This window comes from Myodes glareolus, chromosome 5 (genome assembly GCF_982192425.1).
Source record: "Myodes glareolus chromosome 5, mMyoGla1.1, whole genome shotgun sequence".
Classification (NCBI taxonomy): Eukaryota; Metazoa; Chordata; class Mammalia; order Rodentia; family Cricetidae; genus Myodes; species Myodes glareolus.
Genome location: NC_142030.1, coordinates 12,275,869 through 12,299,437, shown reverse-complemented (window position 1 = coordinate 12,299,437; position 23,569 = coordinate 12,275,869). Strand labels below are relative to the sequence as shown.

Genomic DNA, 23,569 nt, shown 5'->3' with positions numbered 1-23,569 from the left:
CTGCCAGCCAAGGAGGAGAGCTGAGAAGACTCTGTAATGAGATCTTCCATGGTAATTAAGTGCCAGGCTTCGTTTTAACCTATCCCTCCTGCCCTCCTTGATCATATCACCTAGCTGTCAGGCAGGGAGGGGGAGTGTGAGTCACCCTGGGATTACACCCCAGTTACAAGAGGCAGCTGTCGTCTTTGTCCAAGCCGCATGCAACCCCAGTTTTACCCAGACTGTGCCACTTCTGTCCTTGAACTGGGATTCACACCTGCCCTCCCCAACCCCGAAAGCTACTTCTTCACCTTCTTATAAAAATCACCGCGTTGTAACACTCTAGTGGCAGCAAGCTCTGGGAGCCTTTTCTTTCCTTCAGCAGAGCAGACATTGCCCTGCCCCCACCGTGCACCCTCCCCCCAGGAGCAGAACGAGAGTGGGAAGGAAAAGGGAAGTTCGGACAGAAGGACAGTGGGCTCGCAGGACAGAGAGCGTCCCTGCTCTCTTACAGTCTCTGAAGGAAATCACAGCTTCCTTCCTCAGCCTTAGGTCACACGCAGGAGCCTCTGCGGACCCAAATCCCACCTTAAGATATTCAGTACTAGGCTGGGCAGGTGGCTCTGGTGGCAAAGGGTTTGTGCAAGCGTGAGGACCAGAGTTCAATTCCCAGGACCCATGTAAAAACATCCAGACACCGTGGCCCTTGCTGGTAATCCCAGCACTGGAGAGACAGAGACCCGCAGATCCCTGGGCTTTCTAGCTTAAGGCTGACTAGCTTAGCTTACTTGGAGAGTGCAGAGAGAGCCCCTGTCTCCGTAAGCAAGATGGACAGCTCCTAATGAATGATACCAGAGATGGCTCTCTGGCATTTAAACACATGTGCACATGTATCTACACACACACACACACACATATGCACACACCTTCAATAGTTAGGACAGAGGGTGCAGCTGAGTATTAAAGGGAAAGACGCCATCCAGCGTCACCCCAAGCGCATCTTCAGGATTTGGTCTGAATTTGGCACAGGTCAAAGACCACAGGCAAGAATGGAAGTAATTATATGGGTTCCGGTTCTGCAGCGGCGGCTCTGTAGAGCACTTCTGGACTCGGGCCTAGGCTTTCTTGCCTGGGTCAGTGCTGGTCTAGATTATTTCAACGCATGGTTAGGGGTATCTTCAGAAGTCAGGGCTTGCCCTTTGCCTCCTGTCCTGAGCTCTATGATAGCCAATAGCCGCCGCCAACCCCAATTCTGCTTTCTCTCCTGCCTCAGTCACAAAATCATCGCAGCAGAGATAAAGGTCTTCCCCCCTGGCAAGAGAGCAAAGAGGGTACCTAGGCTGAGGTAACTTGCCTAGGACTTCTGGATAGGACTTTTAGGAAAGACAGGCACGGACCACAAAGTGGGCGTGGTCGGGGCTGTGGGCGGAGCCCCCAGCGTCAGGCAGGGCCTTCCCGATCCCAGCGCTCCGCTGCAGCTTTGGTGTCTGGAGTGAAAGGAGGTCAGCCCCAGGAGTCCGCGGTGTGGGGAAATCCTGCTTGGAAGGTGAATGCCTTGTAGTTGCAGGGAGTCTTGCAGCGGGTTCCCTGAGACCGGCGTGGGGCCGGGACGCAGCTGGACACGCCGGGACACGACTGGACACGGTTGGTGCCACCGCCCCTCTTCCCTCCTCCTGGGTTGGTCCTGGGACCTTTTAACTTTTTTTCCCGCCTGACGTCCAGCCCCTAGAAGGCGCACTCTGTCACTCGGTGCTGTGGAAACTGGGGTCCCCTGGCGGTGAATGGGGAGCAGAGCGGAGAGCTAGATAAGGGTGCCTATCCTGTGCCCAGCAGGGCTACTCTAGAACTGACAAGTCGCTTGCATGCTGGGTTTAGAACAAAGATTCCTAGTGTGTCACTTTCCTGGCTTTCACCTTTGGCCCCACCCTCTGGAAGAGGCCAGTGGTGATCAGGAATCACTACCTTCCTTGGAAAGGGGAGGCAGTCGCCATCACTTGAGCTATGGACGCCTTAAAATGTCCACTGGCAGCGAAGGCTTTGAACACTCTACCTGGCCAGCCCAACCGATTCCATGTGAATACTGTTGGCTCTGAGGCCCGGAAGAAAGTCATCCTGCCTTTGGCGATTACAGCCGTGGCTCAGTTCTGTAAAGCCATAGCTGTAATGATGGTCCCTGAGGAGTGATGGTGGGTTGGGGGACAACCTCGTTGTTGGTTATCTTGGTAGAGAGGGTGTGTTAGAAAGTGGGGCGACTGCCGTGGGTGAGCCCTAGAGTTAGCTAGTGTTCAGAACACATCAGGGTAGCACTGCCCACAGACAAGCAGCTTGACCGCAGGGCCCTTTACACTGTTGCTGTGGGATGTTCCTATCAGACCCCTGCAGGAGCAATGCCTCCCCTCCCACACCCCTGCATGAGCAATGCCTCCCCTCCTGCCCAGTGCCTGGAATGGGATGTGAAACACTTAATCTGCAATCTACCACGGTCACAGGAGGCAATAAGACTCTCTCTCTCTCTCTCTCTCTCTCTCTCTCTCCTCTCTCTCTCTCTCTCTCTTTCTCTCTCTCTCTCTCTCTCTCTCTCTCTCTCTCACACACACACACACACACACACACACACACACACACGGCTTGGCCTCTTTTCTCTGCCTTTCCTCAAAGAACTTAACTCTGAGTAGTCTGTCCAAGATCTGTACGTAGTTCTTGACTCCATTCACCTAATTCTCTGGGGCAAGAAATCAATAGTGAGGAACTCCCAGCATGCCATGCAGAGTCAGGAGGGAATCCTGGGAAGAGGGCCCTGGGTTCTGGTCTTCTAACTGCTTACTTAGTCTTGCACACTGTGGTGGGGTTTCTAGGGGTGTCTCAGAGGATGGACCTAGGCCAAACTTGATTACAGGGTGGTACCAAAAACAGCTCCTGTGATAAAAATCGGGATGACTTAGCTCATACATATGGGTTTAATGGTCATCCTGGAAGATAGCCCATCCTAACTGATGGCCCGAGATCACTTGCCTCCAAGCTATATCGCTCTGAGCAAAGCAAGAAAAGCTTCGTGATTTCACTGTGTGACTGCAGAGCTAATCCTGTCCGGTTTTAGTTCTGTCTGAGGAGGGAAGACCTCTCCTGGGGCTGATGTCTCCAGGCCACAGGTTTCTTTGTTAATCCCCTGCACGCTCAGCTTTAGCCCCTCTGAGGAGTAGAATCGGAACCGTTCTGTTTGTCTATGAATGCTCTCAGTCCGGGGTAAGTAGCCAGTTACTGAGCCCAGATGTGTTTGTTCCGTTCTTCGCTTTGTGGAGAAGGCAGAGGGCAGACCCACACACTCAGTTATATCTTTCTAGCCCCAGTGTCAGGGTCTTCGGGTGTGTGAACCATATCCTATGGCGTACTCAGCTCTGTGGGACAAAGACAAGGTTGGGGCATGGCTCCCACAGTTCTGGGTTGTCCAGGTGTCGGTGGGAAGGCAGAAACCTACACCAGTGAGACAATCAGAGCACAGTCAAGGAAAGTCATATCGTGGCATCTGCTAACTTCAAGAAACAGGCTATGGGGGCTGGGAGAAGCAGAGAACACTTGGAAGGGCTGGATGTTAAGAAGTTCAACTTCGAAACCTGGCAAGGACCAGACCAGGCTGAAGAATAGCCCGATGGTTCATAGGCTCAGCTCCCTCTGCAGCCCCAGCTCCTGCAGCATGCCCCCCCCCCCGACTGCCTGCCAATCTCTCTCTCTCCCCTTCCCTCGGTACACCAACCTTTCCACACTGACTTCCTTCATGGTTCTGACCATGTCTTCTTTTACTCTCCTCTCCTCTTCTCAGAGAATTTTCTGCTTTTTTGTTTAGAGACTTGGTGTAGCCCAGGCTACCCTGGAACTCTGTGTCACCCAGACTGACCTTGAAGTTCTTATCTCGCTAGCCCAGTCTCCCATGTGCTGGGGTTATAGGCAGGTGAGAGGTGTGCACAGAAGCACAGGTCTTGGAGGCCAGAACAGGCCACGAGAGCCCCTGGAGCTGGAGTGACAGGGAGTTGTGAGCTGTCAGAGTGAACGCTGGGAGGTAGACTTGGGTTATCCACAAGGGCAGCCAGTGCTCTTAACTGCCAAGCCATCTCTCCAGCCCTCAACTTTACCTTATGACGGTAAAGACACTTTCCCCTTCACCAAATTAATAATACGGTAATCGTGGCAAGTGCATCGGTAGCATCTATGTGTAGCCAGGCATTGTTCTAAGGACCGAGAGAGGTTCAGTGCCGAGCTAGGATTCACACTCATCATGTCTGCTTGAGATCTAGTCGCTCAAAGCCCCTCTGCTACACTCAGGACAAGCGAACTGACCCTTTGTCGGGTTCATGTTCACATTCCCAAAGCCACCACGAAAACCATCACCCAGTGTCATTGGACTAGCTGTCTATCTGGACTCAGTTTCAATGTGGCTTAGAGCACTCTCATGGTCAATAAGTAATTTGGTAGTCAATGAACCAAATGCAGTGTGTGAGATACTGTAAGAGACTCAGAGATCCGAGCTGTATTGCCCATCTCATTTGCCCTTCACAGTCACCCCTGTTTCGAGGAAGGGAAAGCCGGCAAGGATTTGAACTCTGCACATATGTAACAGAGACGGTGGTACCAAAAGCCACCCCTGGCCTTGCTGAGCTCAGGGCCACAGGCTGCTCAGAGATATGACCCCATCTCCATCTCCGAAGTGACAAAACAATGGACAAGTCCCTAACGTGGACGTGCTCAGACGTGCAAGATTGTCACACTGCTTCCTTATTTTCTAGAAATTGACTTACTCTGTGCTTGAATTTTGGATCTCCCTGGGCTGGGATTCACAGTAAACACCCCGAGATTTTCAAATTTCCAGATTTTATGTACTGTCAGGACCTCAGAGACAAGGGTGGACAGTGTGATCTGTCCAATCCTCTGGTCACTCCGGTTATCCCTAAGGGAGGGCCTTAGTCTCTGTCCCCCTAGAAGGCCCTTCCATTCTGATGGCTCCAGCATTTGACTGCTTCACAACACAAAGCCAATTCCCTAGAGCCTAACCAATCCTGCCTTGCTGGGCCTGCTGGACCACCTTTCCCTTTCTGTTTCTACTGCCAAGCTGCCCACTCCCTGGATTTCTCAGCAAGGAGTCTGTGTCTTCACCCCAAAGACCCTTCTTGGGAGCCCACAAGCTACCTCTGGGTATAATTCTGTCACATACTTGCCAGAGGGCAATGCCTAGAGAAGCCATGAAGGAGGTGGAGGCATGAACACAAGGAAAGAGGAAGCAAGTGTTCCAATCCCAAATGCCAACCACCAGGCTACACTCTGAGAGGAAGTTTTGCTTAAAGCCGGGATGTACATGGAACCATTTTCAGCGGTATATCAGGGACATTGTTTTCCACTGTCTTCAAGATCCCCTGTAACAGACTTGCAGCTTTGCTCACGTGGAGATGAATATTCTGCTTCTGGGAAGACTGACTGGTCTGACTGTGGTCACGTTGCCTTGGGTAGTTTCAAAGTCCACAAAAATTGGAAACATGCTTCTAGTTCATGACTGCCACAATACAGTGGCATCACCCACCCACCCACCCAATTTGGAGCAACAGAGACTTGAATACTTCAAGGATTTGAATACTTACAATGCCACTGTCATTCCTGGGCTGCTGTGACCTGAAATGCAGAAACTGAAGACAAGAAAACAAGACCTGTCCAGAATGCTCAGATGGTAGCTGAAGGAGTATTCAGACTCAGATTTGGCATCTCTGGACCCAGTGCTTCTCCTGTGGCCTCATATATCATGGAAGTTACTGTCACCAGCAGACAAGAGCCTACTCACTCTGACTCCCTGCTCCAGCTTCGAGTGGAGCACAGACACCTCTGAGGCCCTGCCTTGGCAGACTCCACGTGCATAAACCTCCTGGGGGAATATGTGTTTCTAATCAGGGCACACCACCTAACCTTTGCCTGTCTCGGTCCTGATGAAGTCATCTTTCCTCCTCTGCACCTGGATTCTGATGCCTGTCTTCCCCCTACCTTGGGGCTCAGCTGTCACCAGGAGTGTCCCTGCCAGCCAGAGCCCTGCCTGGGTGTGATGGCCTAAGAAGCTTTCTCTTCACATGCAGACTACAGCTCCTCCCCAGGACCGTTCTCAAGTGTTTTATCATCTCATTTCCAATTCCCACCCTCTGCATATCTGATCTGGGCTTACCAGGGTTTCGAGTCCCTGTTCACACACACCCCAGTCCCCATGGCTTCCGATTTACCCCACTCTGCAAAGGACTTCCGCCATGCTTAGCAAACTGTCTATGTCATCACTTGCTGCCTCGGACTTCCCAGCTCTCTCTGTTCCAGCTCCCTGACCTGGCACTAGCCCAGCTTTCCTGGTAATTTCCTTTGTCCGCAGATACTCAAGGTGTAGCTGAGCTGCACCTGGGGAGGCCGTCAGAGCCTGCGGTGCTAACCTAATAGAGAGCATCAGCCTAGCCTAAACCTGGCCCCAGACGGATCGGAACTACTACGTGACCTCCCTTCACCCAAGGGTTTTAAGTGTGTCACGCCAGTCGCTAGTTTTGCATAATCACTCAGTTGAAATTATTTTATTTTGATCGGCTGCTATAAAAGTGCTCTAATGAGTTTATAATAAGCAGGCAGGAAGAGCCGTTCCGAGCCTAGACCATTGGGATACTAATACTGGTTTTAGAGAGTATCATTTTGTTTGTTTGTTGTTTGGGAGCGCTGGGGACCATTCCCTAAAGATATTAAAGCAAACGGGAGTCATTGTTATGTAATTTCCCACGAATGGTCAAAGAAGAACCAGCCCGCTCCAGGAAACGTTCCTTCTCTCTGCATTCCCCTTCAGTGGCTTCCAAGGGTGTGCCCTTCTGGTGAGGTGTGGGTACGAGAATGATGGCTGTCTACTTGAGCATAGCAAGAACTGGTGGACTGTGCACAGGCAGCTGGTTCTCTGGTTTGCCTTCGCCCCGCCCCCTCCGCCCCGCGTGCCCCCTCGCCCCCCCCCCCATTTTGCTAGAGGAAATGGTAACGACTATGCCTGGTATTTTACAGATAATTAAACTGATACTCAAAGAACTTCAGCGCTTGTCCAAGCTCACACAGCTGTTAAATTGTGGAGCTACGATCGAGTTTAGTTTGGTTGTCGTCTTAATTTGGAAACGCCCCGCGCTAGGCAGGCGCGCATTAGGCAGGCGGTTGGGCTTCCCAGTCCAGCCCAGCTCTAGTTTTCCCGCGGAGGGCCGCGAGCTCCTCCCCTGGTCTCCGCCTAGTGTGTGCCCCCTGCTGGTGGCCAGGAGGAGTGCCTGCTGGACCTGAGAAATTCATCCCAAGCTCTGTTGCTTCCTTCCCTCAGATTTAAACCATGGGGTTCTTTGAGCTCTTCCTCATGAGAAGTCTCCAGCGAGAGGTGAGAGAATTTGGGGTTAATTCACTAATACAGCTCAAAACCAGTCCTGTAGAATCTTGGCCATAAGGCATTCACAGGAGAATGAATTGGTGCTGGAAAACCCTGAGGCTAAAAGCAGTGCTCCCAATCCTGTCCATTAGGTGTGATTAGTGGGCCAGCCCCATGAGAATCGCCTCGGAGCATGTTAGTAATGCGGACTCCTTAGCTGTGAAGATAACTCAATGGGGAAAGCGCTTGCTGCCAAAGTGGGAGGACCTGAATTCGAATCCCCAGTACCCACATAAAATCCAGCAACACTAACACATAATTGGCGATCTCATTGCTTCTGCAAGGAGATGGAAGAGACGGGAGAAGCCCAGAAGCTTGAGGAGCAGCTCTTCTGGGGTACAGAGTGACAAACAGCAAAGACATCCTGTCTCAAATAGGGTGGTAGAAGAATGACACCTGAAGAGCCCCCACATGAGCACACTTACACCACACACACACACACACACACACCAATTCTTCTTAATTTAAAAAAAAAGTGCATATTCTCAGGTTTCCCCGGACCAAACGGATCAGCATCTCCACCTCCAGGGTACCCCTGTGCACAGACAACATTCTTTGAGGCTCTGTGTATGTTTGGGGACAGTTTTCATGTTTGATTTCTTTTAATGATCACAATGACAACCGTGCTTGCAACTGGATTCGAATCCCAGCTCCACAATTTACTCTGGGTGAGACATTTGCCAAGGGGACGCCCTCACCTCACTGGGCGCCTGTTTAATCATCTAGAAGATGGTTTGATGCTCAACAAGTCAGTTCTTCAACTCTTAGGACACTCCCATCCATGTGAGACCAGTGCTTATCCGCCAACCCTGTCATAACCTAGCCCTGCTGCTTAGGTCTGTCAAGCCCTGATGGTAGCCTTACCTCACTCCTCCCATCCTCAGCGCCCTCCCCTCCCCTCCAACCCCATTCCCCACCCACTGCCCTCCCACCCTCACCCCCACCCCCGCCACCAGAAACCCACAAGATTCCTGAGTCAGCAAGTTTTGGTTCCTTGGAATGTAGAGAGAGGCTAACTGTCTTGTCCTAGTACTGGAAGCTAAAAACCAAATGATCACAGACACATCATGAAAGAGAGTTCTGGGTCCCAGTGGGAAGCATCTTTTCTTTTCTTCCCTGGTGTGGAAAAGTAGAAAGGTGCCCATGTGACTGAATGACTGAGAAGTCACCTTCTGCCCCAGAGGCTGGTCCTGAAATTTCAGTCTCTTCAGCCCTCGTGTCTTACAGGTCTCGATTTCAAAAACCACTTAGAACCTTTCTCTTCCAGTTCCATTCAAGGGGGGTCGGGGCTCACACCCCAATCCCAGCACCTGAGGCAGGAAGCCTTCGCGTTCAAGGTCAGCCTGGGCTGCACAGTGAGATTCTGTCTCAGAAAGCCAACATCGAGATTAATAAGAACACGTATAATGACAATTATGTGGCTGAAATGTCACAATGAAACTTGTGGCTTTTGCTTGCTAACTTGACATTTTAATTTTTAAAAAGACCCAACACACAAAGCCAAAAAATCAAAGAAGTGAAATCACACATAGTAGAAACCAACTAAAAGGAAAGTGATACACAGCACAGAAACACATGATGTAATGATTCTATTTGTTCTCTCTTAGCAAAGTCATGCCTTTGTCTCCTGATTCATTAAATTGTTGTTGTTGTTACCATGGCTGTGACGAGATTCCTATGGCCTCAGGAGTCTTTGAACAACCGCGATCCACTGCCCCTAGAACAACAAGAACTTATTAGATGTCCCTGGTGTTTGGATGGAAAGGCCGGTGCTCCTGGTGAGACTGTGGCTTCCAAACACGAATGGGAAGAATATTGCTGGGGTGCTGGGGTTGTGCTAGAAACCGCGGGGGATCGAGTATGAATAAAACTGAGTCCTTGCCTCACGGCTTACAGGAAAAAGGTAATGCAATAAAATGCTGCCATGGAGATAGAGCCAGGATGTCAAGGGAGGGAGGTGAACGTGCCTGGAGGGACGCGAGGACTGTTTGGAGAGAGTCTGTGGAGGGGAAGATGGGATGGGATGAGCCAGTGAGATAGATATACATATGCTCTCAGAGCTTGGGTACCAGGCTAGACAGAGAAACGAAGGACGCAGGAGGCCAAATTCTAAGAATGACAGTAAAGTTAGGAAGCAGGGCCGTGGCTGTAGATAGTATAGAGGTGGTGGGGAAAGTCGGCTGGGTTGTTAGCTGGCTATAAAATGACAATTCAAGCCTGAAATGTCCCCTCTAGGTTGTAGTCTGAGGTGGGGACGCTGGAGCCACCCTGAAAAGTTCTGGTTTGTGGGTCTAAGGATTCACTGAGGACTTTGCCTGTCAGTGCTGTCTTCTGGGACACTCCCTCCAGTAGCATGCCTGTGTTAGAGACACGTGTGTAAGGATGCATGTATTAGGGTCACACACTGTTGGCTTTTTGCCTGCACTAAACAGTAAGGCGGGAGGTTTCAAAACTTTAATCCATAGTCACTTGGCCCGTTGGTCCAGGCCTGTGGCAGCGTGGCATGTCATGGCAGAAGCACATGGCCTAGCTTATAACATCAGAAGCCGGAAGAAAGACAGGAGGGGCCAAGAGTCTCCATAGCCACTTCAAGGGCACAGCTGCAGTGTCTTAGAGCACCCATTCCACCTCTCCTGAAGACTCTGCCGTCCCCCAAGAGCACAGAAGCTGGTGACGAAGACTTAGCACATGGGCCTTTGGGGAGCTTCCGATCCAAACCATAACTCTATGGGAGTTAAGCAGGGCGGTCCCTTTGGTCCTCTCGAGGCAGTGGGCCTTGCATTGAGCCAGGCAGTGGAACTGTCCAGCGAAACTGCTGAAGTTCCCAGCTGCGTCTTGCATTGACGCTGGCATCTTGGAGAATCCGTGATGACCTCACCCACTTTGTAAGATTTCTGAGGAGAGACCAAGGGGAAATAAGAAGGCCGCTGTGAACAAGCCGAGGTCAGTCCATCCAAGGGACCAAGAGAAGCGCACAAATCTTTCGTCCCCTGGGCAGCCATCCCGGCAGCACCAGGAGGAGGGAGACAGACCCCAGAGCTGGGTGTGTAAGGGCGCATCCATTCAGCATATTTACCATAAGTTGAAGAGAGCAAAGCACTAAGTGGCTTAGAGAATAAAATCCTAATTTACAAAAAAGGGTTGCAAGTGGGCTTTTAAGTACAAAGCAAGGAGCCTGGTGGTAGTTTGGGAATGCATTTCTAGCACAGGTCTGTGGCTCTGAGAGAAGGTGGGGAATTTCTAGCCTCCTCGAGTTCCAACCCCCCTCCCCGCCAGAACCACCCAGACTGGGAACTCAGCAAGCCATGATTCCGCATGCCGTCCCCAGCCTCCCCCCACGACCCTCCTGCACATGGAACACAGATTACAGATAAATGGGAAAGTTCTTGCTGGGCTAGACATAACAGACGTGCTTTGTATTGGGGAATCATAAACGTTTAGAGAGGCAAAGACAAACAGACCCTAATGAGAACGGCGAGCATCAGTAAATAAATCATTCTCCAGAGCTCGCGGCGTCCCCAGAAAACTAATGCGCCGATCTCGGAGTCGTGTTTGTCGAACAGTTGTCAAGTGTTGGGCATTCACCTGCTGTGCCGACCCCAAAGGCTCTGGAGTGGATGGGGCTGAGGAATACGGAAGCAGTACCATTCCCAGTTCTCATGAACAAGCAATCTTCTCCCAGCTGTGGAGATGGTGCTTCTTGCAAGCATGATTGCCTGAGAGCCATCCTCTGCCCAGATCAACCTCCGCCTGAAGTGTTGGGTCCCCACACAGCAGCACAGAGGGGAGCTGCCTCTTGGCTGTGCAGAGCTCTCCTGTGCCGCCCCCCTACACACCCCACATACATACATACATACACCACACACGGACTGGGTATCCACAAGCTCAGACCAGAAGAGGGAAAGAGCAGATCCAAGACTAGAGCCTGGCCTTGGGAGTGAAGTTGACTCCCAGACTGTAGAGGACTTGGAGACAATGTGCTGAGGGCACAACTGAGTAGCTCACCTTTGCATGGATACAAGTACGCACAGTGTGTGGACATACGGCAGGCAGGCAGCTGGTCTGGAAGAGCTGGGAAGCCTGGGAGCTGAAGGTGCTTAGGGATGGTTTGAAGAGATGGTTCGTGGGGGCAGAAGAAGGAAAAGTGCCAGTAGATAGGCCACAGAGAATGAACAGAAGGAGCCAGGTACAATAAACCTCCAAGGACCCACCTCCAACTAGGACTCAGTTCCCAGAGCTTAGAGAGTGCCCCCAAACAGTGCCATTAGCTGGAGGGGGGCGGCTTTCCCGACAAGAACCCAAGGAAGACACTTCAGATTCAAATTAGGACTCCAACAAATGGGCACCCCTTGGAACAGTCCAAAGTGTGTCTGGTTCCACAGTTCCTTCAGCATTCTGTCTCTAAGCCCGCATCCCGCACTCATTCTGGGACTTGGTGCACTCATTACTGTGAACTTTGGCGAAGCTCTCCGAAGCATCTAAAGGAAATGAATTTTGGTTTTCTTGCATAGCCAAGCTTCCAGGCTTAGCGCTCCAGTGGCACCCTGGTTTTGAACCCTGAACTTAGCAGGGGAAACGCTCTTTTGGCGACTTGATTCGTGGACGCAGCTGGTCTAGGACTCAACTCAGACCCCAGGGCCTTGCCAACAATCCTTGACTGGTGATTTTCTAAGGATCAAGTGTTAAATTAAAACGAGGGCTTCCCTGGCTCAGCCTGAGGCATTCGCTAACTAACTGTGTGTCCGGGGAGGAGCGGCACCCCCAAAATAAAAGCTTATGGATTTGCTGCGGATACCATGGCCCATAAGTCAGACTGCTTCTTCGGCAGGCAGCTTTTCTACTCAGACAGTTAAGAAAGGAAGCTGCTCTCCTAATGGCTGGGATTAACTCGAAATGAAGGCAGCTGGGAAGAAAGGATGCTGACCTCCTCCCTCTGGCCTGATTATCTTAATTAACACTGCATAGCAGGAGTTTGGAGGCCAGCATTGATTGTTCTATTCCTGTTTGTCGCCCTCAGAGCCCTAGACACAAGTTAACCCCAGTCATAATAGTCAATACCCAATACTCAATGGTCTCCCGGTCTTCTCACCAGAGCGTCTTCCTGGAGAAATGTGGGGTGCGTGGCTTAGAGGGCATCCTTTAGGCCCACGCTTCTCAAAGCACGGCCTGAGAACAGCTTGTATCAAAGGAGCCTGGGGTACAGTTTTAAAATGCTACTTTCCACAGCCTCCAGGCCTGTGGGATCTCTGGAGCTCCAGCAGTGGGTTTTAGCGAGTTAAATTGATTTTTTTTTCTTTCGAGGTAGAGTCTTACATTGTTCGGGCTGGCCTCAAACTTGCTATGTAGCCAAGGATGAACTTCGGCCCCAAATCCTCCTCCTTCTCCCTCCCAATTTCTGGGGTTATAAGTATGGACCATCACCAAACCTGGCTTAGGTCTTTTTTAAATTGTGGCAAAATGTGCATGGCATGAACTCTGTCTTAATCATTGTAAAGGTGCATGCAGCTGAGTGGCATTAAACACTTTCACACCTGTCTTCAGAACTTCCTCAAGGTTCCAAGGTTTTTGGAATTCTGGGTTCATTGAGCCATCTTGCCCCACCTGCTCCTTTCAGTCTCTGGTAATCTCACTGTGCCTTTTGTCTCTGTAAAGTTGTCTGTTCTAGAAACCTCATGTAGACTAAGGTGTCGCTCAATGGGAGAGTATTTGCTTAGCCTGTGCCAGAGTTTGGAATCACACAGTGTTTGTTCTTCTGCATCTTACTGATTATACTTAGTATAATGTCTTCAAAATCCATCCATAGCTGGGTGGTGGTAGCACATGCTTAATCCTAGCGCTCGGGAGGCAGAGGCAGGCGGATCTCAGTGAGTTCGAAGCCAACTTGATCTACAGAGCTAGTTCCAGGATAGCCAGGGCTATACAAAGAAGCCCTGTCTCAAAAACAAACAAACAATCCATCCATGTTGTAGCATGTGTTCCAATTTTATTTCTCTGGGGCTGGAGAGATGACTCAGCAGGTACCTGATGTTGGTCCCTGGAACCCATGTGAAATTAGAAGCAAAGAAGTGACTTCATGAAGTGATTCTGTGACCTGGACGTGCAATACACACACATAATAATAATAGCAATAATAATAAAAATTTAAAAGGACTTCCATTCCTTCTTAAGGCTAAGTTGTACACCCAATCCTAGGTCTTTGCTCTTGCTGGTTCTTGGCTTATTCTTGCCTCAGCTATTGTGAACCTCTCTGGCATTAGAAATCCTATGATTCGCGGTGTTCCTATGCACCTTATGGTTGAGTTGGAGTCAGGGCTGTAGCCAAAGGAGCAGGTGATCAAACCGTCTGTGCCTGGAGTCACCTGTTTAGAGCCAACAACTCCAGGTGCCCATGCCTCACCCTTCTAGGGATGTCCAACCTTTTAACATTGCAACATAGTGCCAAGAACCTTGCAGTCCAGTTACAAAGAAAATAAATTGAGCAAACATTGTATTTTTAAAGTGTGAGTTTATATTTTTGTTGTTGAGCAGCATTCCTGGCTATCTTTGGCTGCATGGGATCTGTGGGCTGTGTTTATGTCAGACATGCCTACTAGGTCAACTAAAACCAGTCTTTCTCCGCCGGGACCTAGGCTCAGACCCCAGGTGATTTCAAGGAGCTGGCAAATTCAATGATTATTGATTTCTGCCAATGACTTTTGGGCCGGAGTGTATCTACAATTTTCATACCTGTTAAGAATACTGAATTTTGAGAATGCCCCATCTTCAGTGTTTCACTGAATAGGCGTAGGGAGGCCCAGACCTCATAGGTCTCCAGACTACAGGGAATCTAACATGTAACCAGGTTGAGGACTGGTCTTTGTGGTTAGTCTCTAAGTGAAGCACAAGGACACTGGGCCTGGAGAGAGGACCCTGGCCCTCTCCTATCCCTGAAGCTGAGTCTGCATGACTGGTTCCCAAGTCCATTCTACTGTTCAGTGCAGGGGGTGAAACTGTTTATAAAACCAGAATCCTCCATCCGTTACTGAACTGTCCCTGTCTGTTCACCTATAGTACTTGTTTCAAAATATGAACTCGTTCCTAAGAAAATTGATATATTTGGGAATATTATTGATGTATTAGAGAATTTGACTGGGGATATAGTTCAGTGAGAAAGCTCTTACCTAACATGCCCAAGGCCATGAGTTCAATCAATAGCAACAAAGCAAAACAAAAAACCCTGGGATTAGAAATACCTCATTCATTTTTTCCCTGTGTGCAATTTCTTATACACAAAGACAGAAAGCTGCACCAAGCTGAACTAAGCCACCTACGAGTACACAAAATACACCCTGGTGTCTGCCCACTGCCTCCACTCTCCGTGTGTTTTGAGCCTCAGGCATCTATAGTTGGTGTTCAAATTTTCCCCCTGATACCAGACAGCCTCCTCCCTTCCCATCATTTCATAATAACACAGCGACTGAAACCCTCCTGGTGCCTACTTCCACCAGCAAACCTCAGGCCTTTTCCAAAGCCAAGTACCCTGTCTATCAGAGTATTAATGGGTCTCTTGTTCAATTGAGTAGGCTAACCACATACCATTTTTGTTTTATTCCTATTCTTTTGTGTGTGCTGCTGATGAACCCTTCCAGCCTTATACTCTTACCTTACTTCTCCTATAAATCCTGGGAGCAGAGTGGGTGACTTTCGCAGTGCTTTTTGGTTTTGTTTGAGATAAGGTTTGACTATAGAACTCGGCCTTGAACTCTCCATTCTTGGCCTCCATTTCTGGAGTTCTAGGATTTCAGGCATGCCCCACCACACCCAGATGCAGAGCAAGGACTTGTCTTGAGTGGGTGTGTCCATTTTGGGTGGAGGACCGACCCTAAGACCTTATGTATGCTCTTCCTCTATGAGCAGAGAATTCGTATGTCACCAGAGACTCCTAACTATGGAACTCACTTCATGTGTTTCTTTTTGTCATCTGGATAATGAGTCGTGAACACATTGCCCCTGAAGGTTGTCTGCCTTTCTTCCTTTCCGCCCTCTGCTCTTGGCAACCACTAGAGGGCAGACTCGTCTGATAGGCGCGGAAAGGATTCCCTGAAGCTTAGGGCCCAGCCCAGCTTCCCTTGGGCTCTCCACCCACCCACGTGCAGGACCCTGCTCCCTTCTGGGCCCACCCACTTAGGGGTGTGGCTTCAGTCACTTTCTCTTTTTGGGTCCCACGTCCACGCTACTCCATCCTCACAGCCCACCTCTTGCTGCATGGACTCCTTCCTGAAATCTCGAATGTAGAGTCGGGACGAGCGTGGCAGTCCGGCACTCAGCTTTAGTTAGGTTTGCCTTGGTGGTGTTGGATGTCTTTACATCCACACATTTGAGCTTCTGGCTCCCATTTCAGAACAAATGCTTACTGGTTCCCCTCCCATACTCTCAGCGTGACCCTCTTCCAACACCTCATCTCACTGCTTAGCTGGCTCCCCTGCTCACCTGTCCTGCCGGTCAGTCTAACCAGAGATCTGCTTCAGAGGTAAAAATAGAATTATTCCATCCTTCTTTCCCTCTGAAAGACTCAGGTCTGCGTCTGCGTGATATCTTTGTAATTAGAACATGTGCCCAAAGAGTTCTGTTTAAAATCTACTTGTTTAGCTGGTTTCATCTTCCTTACTATAATTTTAGCTTCTCTTGTGAATCTGGAAATTGAAATATCTTGAAATATGTGTTATTTAGGGCTGTCACTCATTACCAGAAATTCAAGGTCATCTCGTTCAGCAGTTGTACCTGGGGACCAACACTGATCTTGTCAAAAGTCAGAATCGAAACGAAGACATTGAACTGTGCTTTTCTGAGCTGGCAGCCTCACACTGGTGTCTCTGAGGGAATGTCTCCATCCGGTTACATAAGATGAGAAACCAACCTGATGTTTGGGTAAGCTAACAGCTGCAAAGCCATCAGTGACCTGGGGAGCACGCAAGCTCTTTCCTGCACCTTCTCGCGTCTCAGCACCATGTTTATCTTAGACTGGTGGAGTCGGAGTTTCTGTTCTCTTACCTTCTAGAACAGAGGCCAGCAAACTGCGGTCTGGGCTTGGACTGCACAGCCTAAGAGTCTTACCATTTAGCCCTGTGCACACAGTGTTTCCACCCCCAGCCTATGAACCACAGTGATCATTTCCATGTGTACGGAAGGCCCTCTACATCACATTAAAAGAGGTGGGCTCTGAGTCTGGGCACAGCATTGGGGTTGTGATGCCAGGGGAGAGGAGGGTCTCAGAACTGTCAGCAGATTTTCAAAGTAAGACCTCAATGCCTGTGAAGAAGCTATGCACAGTGGCCTGTGTCTGTAGCCCCGATGCTCGGGAACGGGGCCTGAAGAGGAAGGATAGGGAGACCCTGAAAACTTGTTGGGGGGCTGGGCAAGTCAGAACAGTGTGCTTCCAGTTCTGTGTGAGCCTCTGTCCCAAGGCAGTAAGGCAGAACGTGATCGAGGAAGACACCCAACATCCTGCCCTGGCCTCTGCCAGCACGCACATGGGTGTCCACAACCTTACACTCCCCCGCATGCACTGTACAGACGCACACCACAGAATAAACCATCTGAGGGGCACTACAGTGATCCGACTGCGCAGTAGAGCACTGTGGCCTCCTTGGGTGTGGGCAGTGAGGCCATACTCTGGCAAGCTTTGGAGGCCACAGTAGACCCCACTTCCCACTGTCGGATCTGCCATTTTGTTTCTTTTCCTACGTGGGTTCCAACCCTGGTTTGCCTGTTCTTCTCTCCACTGAAATGCATCTTCTGAATCTTCACTTTGGGTACCACTCAACAGACTTAAGTTTCACACTGGATTCCTTCAATCTGCCTTTCAGGGTTCCACAAGCCTCTAGAACCACAGTCTTGGGGTTGCATGCCAAGAGAGATGGAGCTTTGTTTGGGGTCCATTTTAGTAGCTGCCTCCTGCATCTCGTCTCAAACTGGCCTTCTCTCTCCTGGTGGATTCTAGCCTTCCCTCTCTAGATTTGCTCTACCAGCCATGACTTATTTTGGGTGATGACCAGAGCCGCCTGGGAGCTATTCTGGGTAGAAAGGATGTGTGCACACTTGAAGTTGGCAGGTGCAGCATGATGGCAAGTCTAGGCAGGGCACACAGGAATCTGCAAGGAGAGAGATGCATGGCTCAAGGGGTGGTACAAGAGGCCAGTGTCGCTTTAAAGGCACCACCTCGGTGACCTGAGTTCCTCCCACTAAGCTCCACCCCTTAAAGGCTTAACTACCTCCCAGGGGTGTCATAGGATGACAATCAATCCTTTACTACCTAGACCCAGTGGGAAATACTTTCTAGAACACAGAACCTTCCAATGGAGGCTTTGGACGGGAGCCATTGACAGCAAGTGAGATGTGTTCTAAAGATGGAAGAGCCATGCACTTGGAAGATGTCTTAGTTACTATTCTAATGCCATGGAGAGACACCTTGGCCATCACATCTCTTAGAAAGTATTTAATGGGGGCTTTTTCCAGAGGCTTAGTACACTATCATTATGGTGGGGAACATGGTGGCAGACATGGCAGGCATAATGCTGGAGAAGTAGTTGAGAGCTATATCCTGATTCACAGGCCAAGAAAAAGAGACTGACTGGGCCTGGCATGGAATTTTGAAACCACAAAGCCCACTCCCAGTGACACACTTCCTCCAACATATTCTTCCTAATCCTTCTAATCCTTTCAAAGAGTTCACTCTCCAATGACTAAACATTCAAGTATCTGAGCCTATGAGGGCCATTCTTATTCGAACCACCACAGGAAATAGTAAGCTTTCTGAGATCCTTGTCAGTGTTTTCTGTTCTCACACAGCACCTATGCTTGAAATACACAACAGACACTTCTGTGAGACGCCCTTTGCTGCTGAGGCACATGGATGGACGCTAAGCTGCCTGCACCGAGCTTCAGCAGGTAGGTGTGCTTCTGTTTACTGTCATACTTGTGTCAGGCGTGTAACAGATGCACAGTCCACTGCATTAAGCTGATCAAATCTGATTCTTTATGAAGATACATAAGAAGACATGCATAGTGCGTCCAGCTAGCTCAGATCTTTGGAGATGGGCTAGAATCTGGCTAGAATGCAGAAGGGAAAGCGATGTGTTTATGATCTGTCCACTAGCTGAGGTTCTGGGAGTAAGGAATGGGGAGCCCCTGGATGAACAGAAGTAAAAATATTCGTCCTTATGATTTTCAACTTCCCTCAGCAGCTCTAGAACTAATGAACAAACACTGAGTAGGTAACGGGCTTGTTGTTGTTTATTTGGTGTTGGAGAGGAGACCTCGAATCTGGGACATGCTGAGCAAGTACTCTAGCATTGAGCAACCTCTCCAGCTCGTGGTGTCTTTAAAGCACTGGTGCCCAGTGTGTAAAGTATGCATAGCGAGTGTTTGAGAAGAAGAGTTGGTGGCTCTGTCCCGCCCAGCAGAGTGTTTGTGAAATCAGTTGAGCAAAGGGCCCCAAGAGAACAACCACATCACACAGGAAGCCCTCAAATCCCGAGAACCCGGGTGCAGATCCTCAGGTTGTGATGTGTTTTCATTCTTCTCTTTTCCCATAGATCATGGCAGATCAACTTGACCTTCTTTTAAGTGTGATCTTCATGGCCAGCCCCGTGCTGGGAATGTCTCCCTGTTCTTCCAATGGCCCAATCGCCTTATTTCGCCATTGTAACCTTACCCAGATTCCCTGGGTCCTTGACACTACGGAGAGGCTCCTTCTCAGCTTCAACTACATCAGTGTGGTCAACACCACATCGTTTCCATTCCTGGAGCAGCTCCTGCTGCTGGAGCTGGGAACCCAGTTTACACCCATGACCATCGGCCCGGAGGCCTTCAGAAACCTGCCCAATCTGAGGATCTTGGACCTGGGCCAAAACCACATTGAAGTCTTGAGTCCAGATGCTTTTCAGGGGCTGCCCCATCTCTTGGAACTTCGACTGTTTTCCTGTAAGCTCTCCAGTGTTGTGCTAAGAGATGGTTACTTCAAAAATCTAACTTCATTGGCTCGCTTAGACCTATCTGGCAACCAGATTTACAGCCTTCATCTCCATTCCTCATTTCAGGAACTGAATTCCTTAAAAGCCATAGATTTTTCTTTCAATAAAATATTCCCTTTATGTGAGGGTGAACTCAAGCCACTGCAGGGCAAAATACTCTCTTTCTTTGGCCTCAAATCAACTAGCCTGTTCAGCAGAGTCTCTGTGAGTTGGGAGACTTGCAGGAACCCCTTCAGAGGCATGTGGCTGGAAACTCTAGATCTTTCTGAAAATGGCTGGACAGTAGACATCACAGGCAACTTCAGCAATGTCATCTGGGGAAGCCAGGTTACCTCTTTGATTCTCACACACCACATAATGGGGTCTGGCTTTGGCTTCCAGAACATCAGAGACCCTGACCAGAACACATTTGCTGGCCTGGCTAGAAGTTCAGTGATGTCCCTGGACCTTTCGCACGGTTATATCTTCTCCTTGAATTCCAGAGTGTTTGAGACACTGAAAGATTTGAAGCTTCTGAACCTTGCCTCCAACAAGATAAACAAGATCTCAGATGGTGCGTTTTATGGACTGGACAATCTCCAAGTTCTCAATATGTCGTATAATCTTTTGGGAGAACTTTATAATTCCAACTTCTATGGGCTACCTAGAGTCGCCTACATTGACCTTCAAAAGAACCATATTGGGGTCATTCAATACCAAACATTCAGATCCTTGGAGAAATTACAAACCTTGGATCTCCGTGATAATGCTCTTAAAACCATCAATTTCATTCCAAGCATCCTAACGGTCTTACTGGGCGGCAATAAGCTGGCCGATTTGCCACGCGTCCACTTTACAGCCAACTTCATCGAATTGTCTGAGAACAAGCTGGAAAGTTTGTCCGACCTCTACTTCCTCCTGCAAGTTCCCCAGCTCCAGTCTCTCATCCTGAACCAGAATCGCCTTTCCTCCTGCAAGGCAGTCTACACCCCTTCCGAGAACCTGAGCTTGGAACATCTTTTCCTGGCAGGAAACATGCTGCAGCTTGCCTGGGAGACCGGTCTCTGCTGGGATGTTTTCAAAGGCCTTTTCCACCTCCGAGTCCTGTACCTGAATAGCAACTACCTTCATTTCCTCCCCCCTGGAATATTTAGCGACCTGGTTTCATTACAGTTGCTCAGTCTTGGCGCTAACAGGTTGACCTCTCTCTCTCCTGGCAGCTTACCTGCTAATTTAGAGTTTCTTGATATATCTAGAAATCAGCTTTTCTCTCCTGATCCCGGGTTGTTTGCTTCACTTAGCTTCTTGGACATAACGCATAACGAGTTTGTCTGCCAGTGTGAACTTATCCCTTTTATCACCTGGCTCAACCAAACCAATGTCACCCTGCAGGGCTCTCCTGCAGACGTATACTGCATGTACCCTGACTCACTGGCAGGGGTCTCCCTTTATGACGTCTCCACCGAGGACTGTTATGAAGAGGAAGCCTTGCAGTCCATGAAGTTCTCCCTTTTCATCCTGTGCACCGTCACTTTGTCCGTGCTCCTCGTCACCACCGTCACATTCATAAAGTTCCGGGGGACTTGTTTCCTGTGTTATAAGACCATTCAGAGACTGGTGTTCAAGGACAAAGTCCAGAGTTTGGAACCCAGTGCATACCAATACGATGCCTACTTTTGCTTCAGTAGCAAAGACTTTGAATGGGCACAGAATGCTCTGCTCAAACACCTGGATGCCCAGTACAGTTCCCGAAACAGACTCAGGCTGTGCTTCGAAGAGAGAGACTTCATCCCGGGGGAAAACCACATCTCCAACATCCAGGCGGCTGTCTGGGGCAGCAGAAAGACCGTGTGCCTAGTGAGCAGACAGTTCCTTAAGGATGGCTGGTGCCTGGAAGCCTTCAGGTACGCGCAGAGCCGGTGCCTGTCCGACCTCAAGAATGTTCTCGTCGTGGTGGTGGTGGGGTCCCTGTCCCAGTATCAGCTGATGAGACATGAGGCCATCAGAGGGTTTCTTCGAAAGCAACAGTACTTGAGATGGCCTGAGGACCTGCAGGATGTTGGCTGGTTTCTCAGCAAACTCTCTGGGTGCATACTAAAGGAAGAAAAAGGGGAGAAGAGAAGCAGTACCATTCCGTTGCAAACTGTAACAACCATTTCCTAGTGGAAAGAGCCATTTCCAAGTGCCGCAGAGAACTCTGCACGTTGTATGTGCTCGACCGTTTGGGGATCCTTCCCAGGGGTTGTTTTCTGCCTGTGAGAGCGTCGTCAATCTCTTGATGTTTGTGTCAACAGATATTCTGTACCACTGACCTCCTAATGGAAAATACGGAAAGCCGCAGCCGCCTCTCAAGTTTCCCACTCCCTGTCGATGTCCTTCTGGGACCAATAACACTGTTTCCTCCCATCCTCTTGCATACTGCAAGCCTCCTAGATGGTGAGGCCACCTTGGGAGAAGTTATGGTGGCTTCGTGCTTCCTGTGTTGTTCACCCTGAGAACAGGCTGTCACTGTAGAACACGGACAGCCGAGATGGGGCCATGGGAGTGAGACCAGTGCTGAGGACCGCTGTCCCTCTGCATTGGTGATAAGACGCTGGATGGCAGCAACCCCATCGCTGCGACCCCCAAGCACGTACTTCATGTCTTGACCCTGCAGGCTCAGCTTCTGTGGGTCATGGCCATCTTCTGCACTGGACAGCTCATTCGGTGCTCACGCCCGTTCACAACTTAGCACCAGCCTGACCCTTCCATATCCTTCCCTACAACTGTACAACAGCTGCTGTACGCACTACACACTGTAAGAAGGATATGGACTTGACACAGATTTCTTTCTGATTCTGTGGTTTCTTAACCATGGAACTTGAGCTTTCTATACCACGGCTGGGCCTCAGTGTTCTCTCCTGTAGGCCTAACAACATCTACCTCATCAATATGCCGCGAATGCTCATTGGCCAAGAATGTCATGACTTCTCTTAAAAAATTAAGAGTTTTCTTAATTGCCCTAATGACCACAGGTGAAGACTCATATTCAAAGGCCCCTGGAGGCTATAGTAATTTCTTAAATTTGTATTTTTTAATCCTAAAGAGGGTTTATGTATATTCTAATCATTTTGTGTGTTTATTAATATAGCAATGTTTCTCTGCAAAAGCATTAAGAAACCTTAAACCAAAGAACTTGTGTCGTAGGTCCCTTAGCCCCTCATTTGAACTCCTTCATGTTGTGTACTTACTGCTAGGCCAGCTGCTGCAGCCTGAATACATAGAGGGGACTCAGCATCTCCCTGTGACTGACACACACATCCCAGTCACTGAAATGTATGCCAATGATGCATTTAGTATGTGTGAGGACACCCCAACTATGAGCCCTGCTGGCCGGCCCTTTTTTTGTTTGCCTGTGTGTCCTGGGCCAAGGGTGGGACCTGGTCCATAGTAAGTTCTTAATGAAGCGATAACCCACAAAGTCTGGTCAATAATTTATTAGGGGGTGCAATGGGAAAACAGATTCACAAATACAGAACAAGATAGACGCTGCTTCTGATCCAGTTGTTGTTTTCCTGCCATTCTGCCCAAGGGTGATGACCAATCACTAGTCTTGCTTCTGCTCCAACCGCACGCACGCACGCACGCACGCGCATGAGAGAGAGAGAGAGAGAGAGAGAGAGAGAGGGAGAGAGAGGGAGAGAGAGAGAGCCTCCTCCTCAGTTTTATTCGGTCACATATCCAGAGAAAACCATGTGCATAGGGCTAGTCACCCCAAATGTCTTTGACTGAAACGGATCAAATTTCCATAACACCTTAATAATAAATGCCGAGGTGTGGAGTGACACCTACTTTCTTAAGTGTCAGTGTGGTTGTCGTCTGCTCTCAGCTCTCCAGGGACGGGTAGGACGGGCTAGGCTGTGAGAGTGATGCCGCAGAGAAACTGAAGGCAGGGGAAGGCGGAAGATGCTACGGGTTTGGAGAAGCACTGGGCTTTGTCATCTTGTGGTGTGGAGGGACTGGAGGGGACTCACCTAGAACAGCCAAGAGTGGTGCTGGGGTTGAGGAACGGGTGTGGGGAGGCAGGAAAGCAGCTCTGGCTAATTCATGGAGACTACATTCTCTTGGTCCTTGTTCCACGGGTTAGAGCAAAACCAGACCCCAACCT

General features: G+C 49.6%; 1 protein-coding gene across 6 annotated transcripts; it reads left to right on the top strand.

The window, feature by feature from the left end:
- The first annotated feature begins 1,420 nt into the window (after positions 1-1,420).
- Positions 1,421-23,261, top strand: Tlr5 (toll like receptor 5). 6 transcript variants are annotated; one of them, XM_048439541.3, is made up of 4 exons: positions 1,421-1,623; positions 16,142-16,339; positions 18,285-18,358; positions 19,006-23,261. In XM_048439541.3, exon 4 carries the CDS (start codon positions 19,009-19,011, stop codon positions 21,583-21,585), a length of 2,577 nt encoding a protein of 858 aa, XP_048295498.2. In that variant the 5' UTR covers positions 1,421-1,623; positions 16,142-16,339; positions 18,285-18,358; positions 19,006-19,008; the 3' UTR covers positions 21,586-23,261. The 6 variants fall into 6 exon arrangements, with proteins under 6 accessions (XP_048295498.2, XP_048295496.2, XP_085543719.1 ...); XM_048439539.3 differs by having other exon boundaries at positions 18,260-18,358; XM_085687593.2 differs by lacking the exon at positions 18,285-18,358 and having other exon boundaries at positions 16,187-16,339.
- Positions 23,262-23,569: the final 308 nt, after the last annotated feature.

What these genes read in the sequence shown, in the direction of transcription:
- Tlr5 (XM_085687593.2), top strand. Translation starts at nt 16,316, where the DNA reads ATGAGAAACCAACCTGATGTTTGG. An exon ending in GAAACCAACCTGATGTTTGG is followed by an intron (nt 16,340 to 19,005) that starts GTAAGCTAACAG and finishes CTTTTCCCATAG; the next exon opens with ATCATGGCAGATCAACTTGA.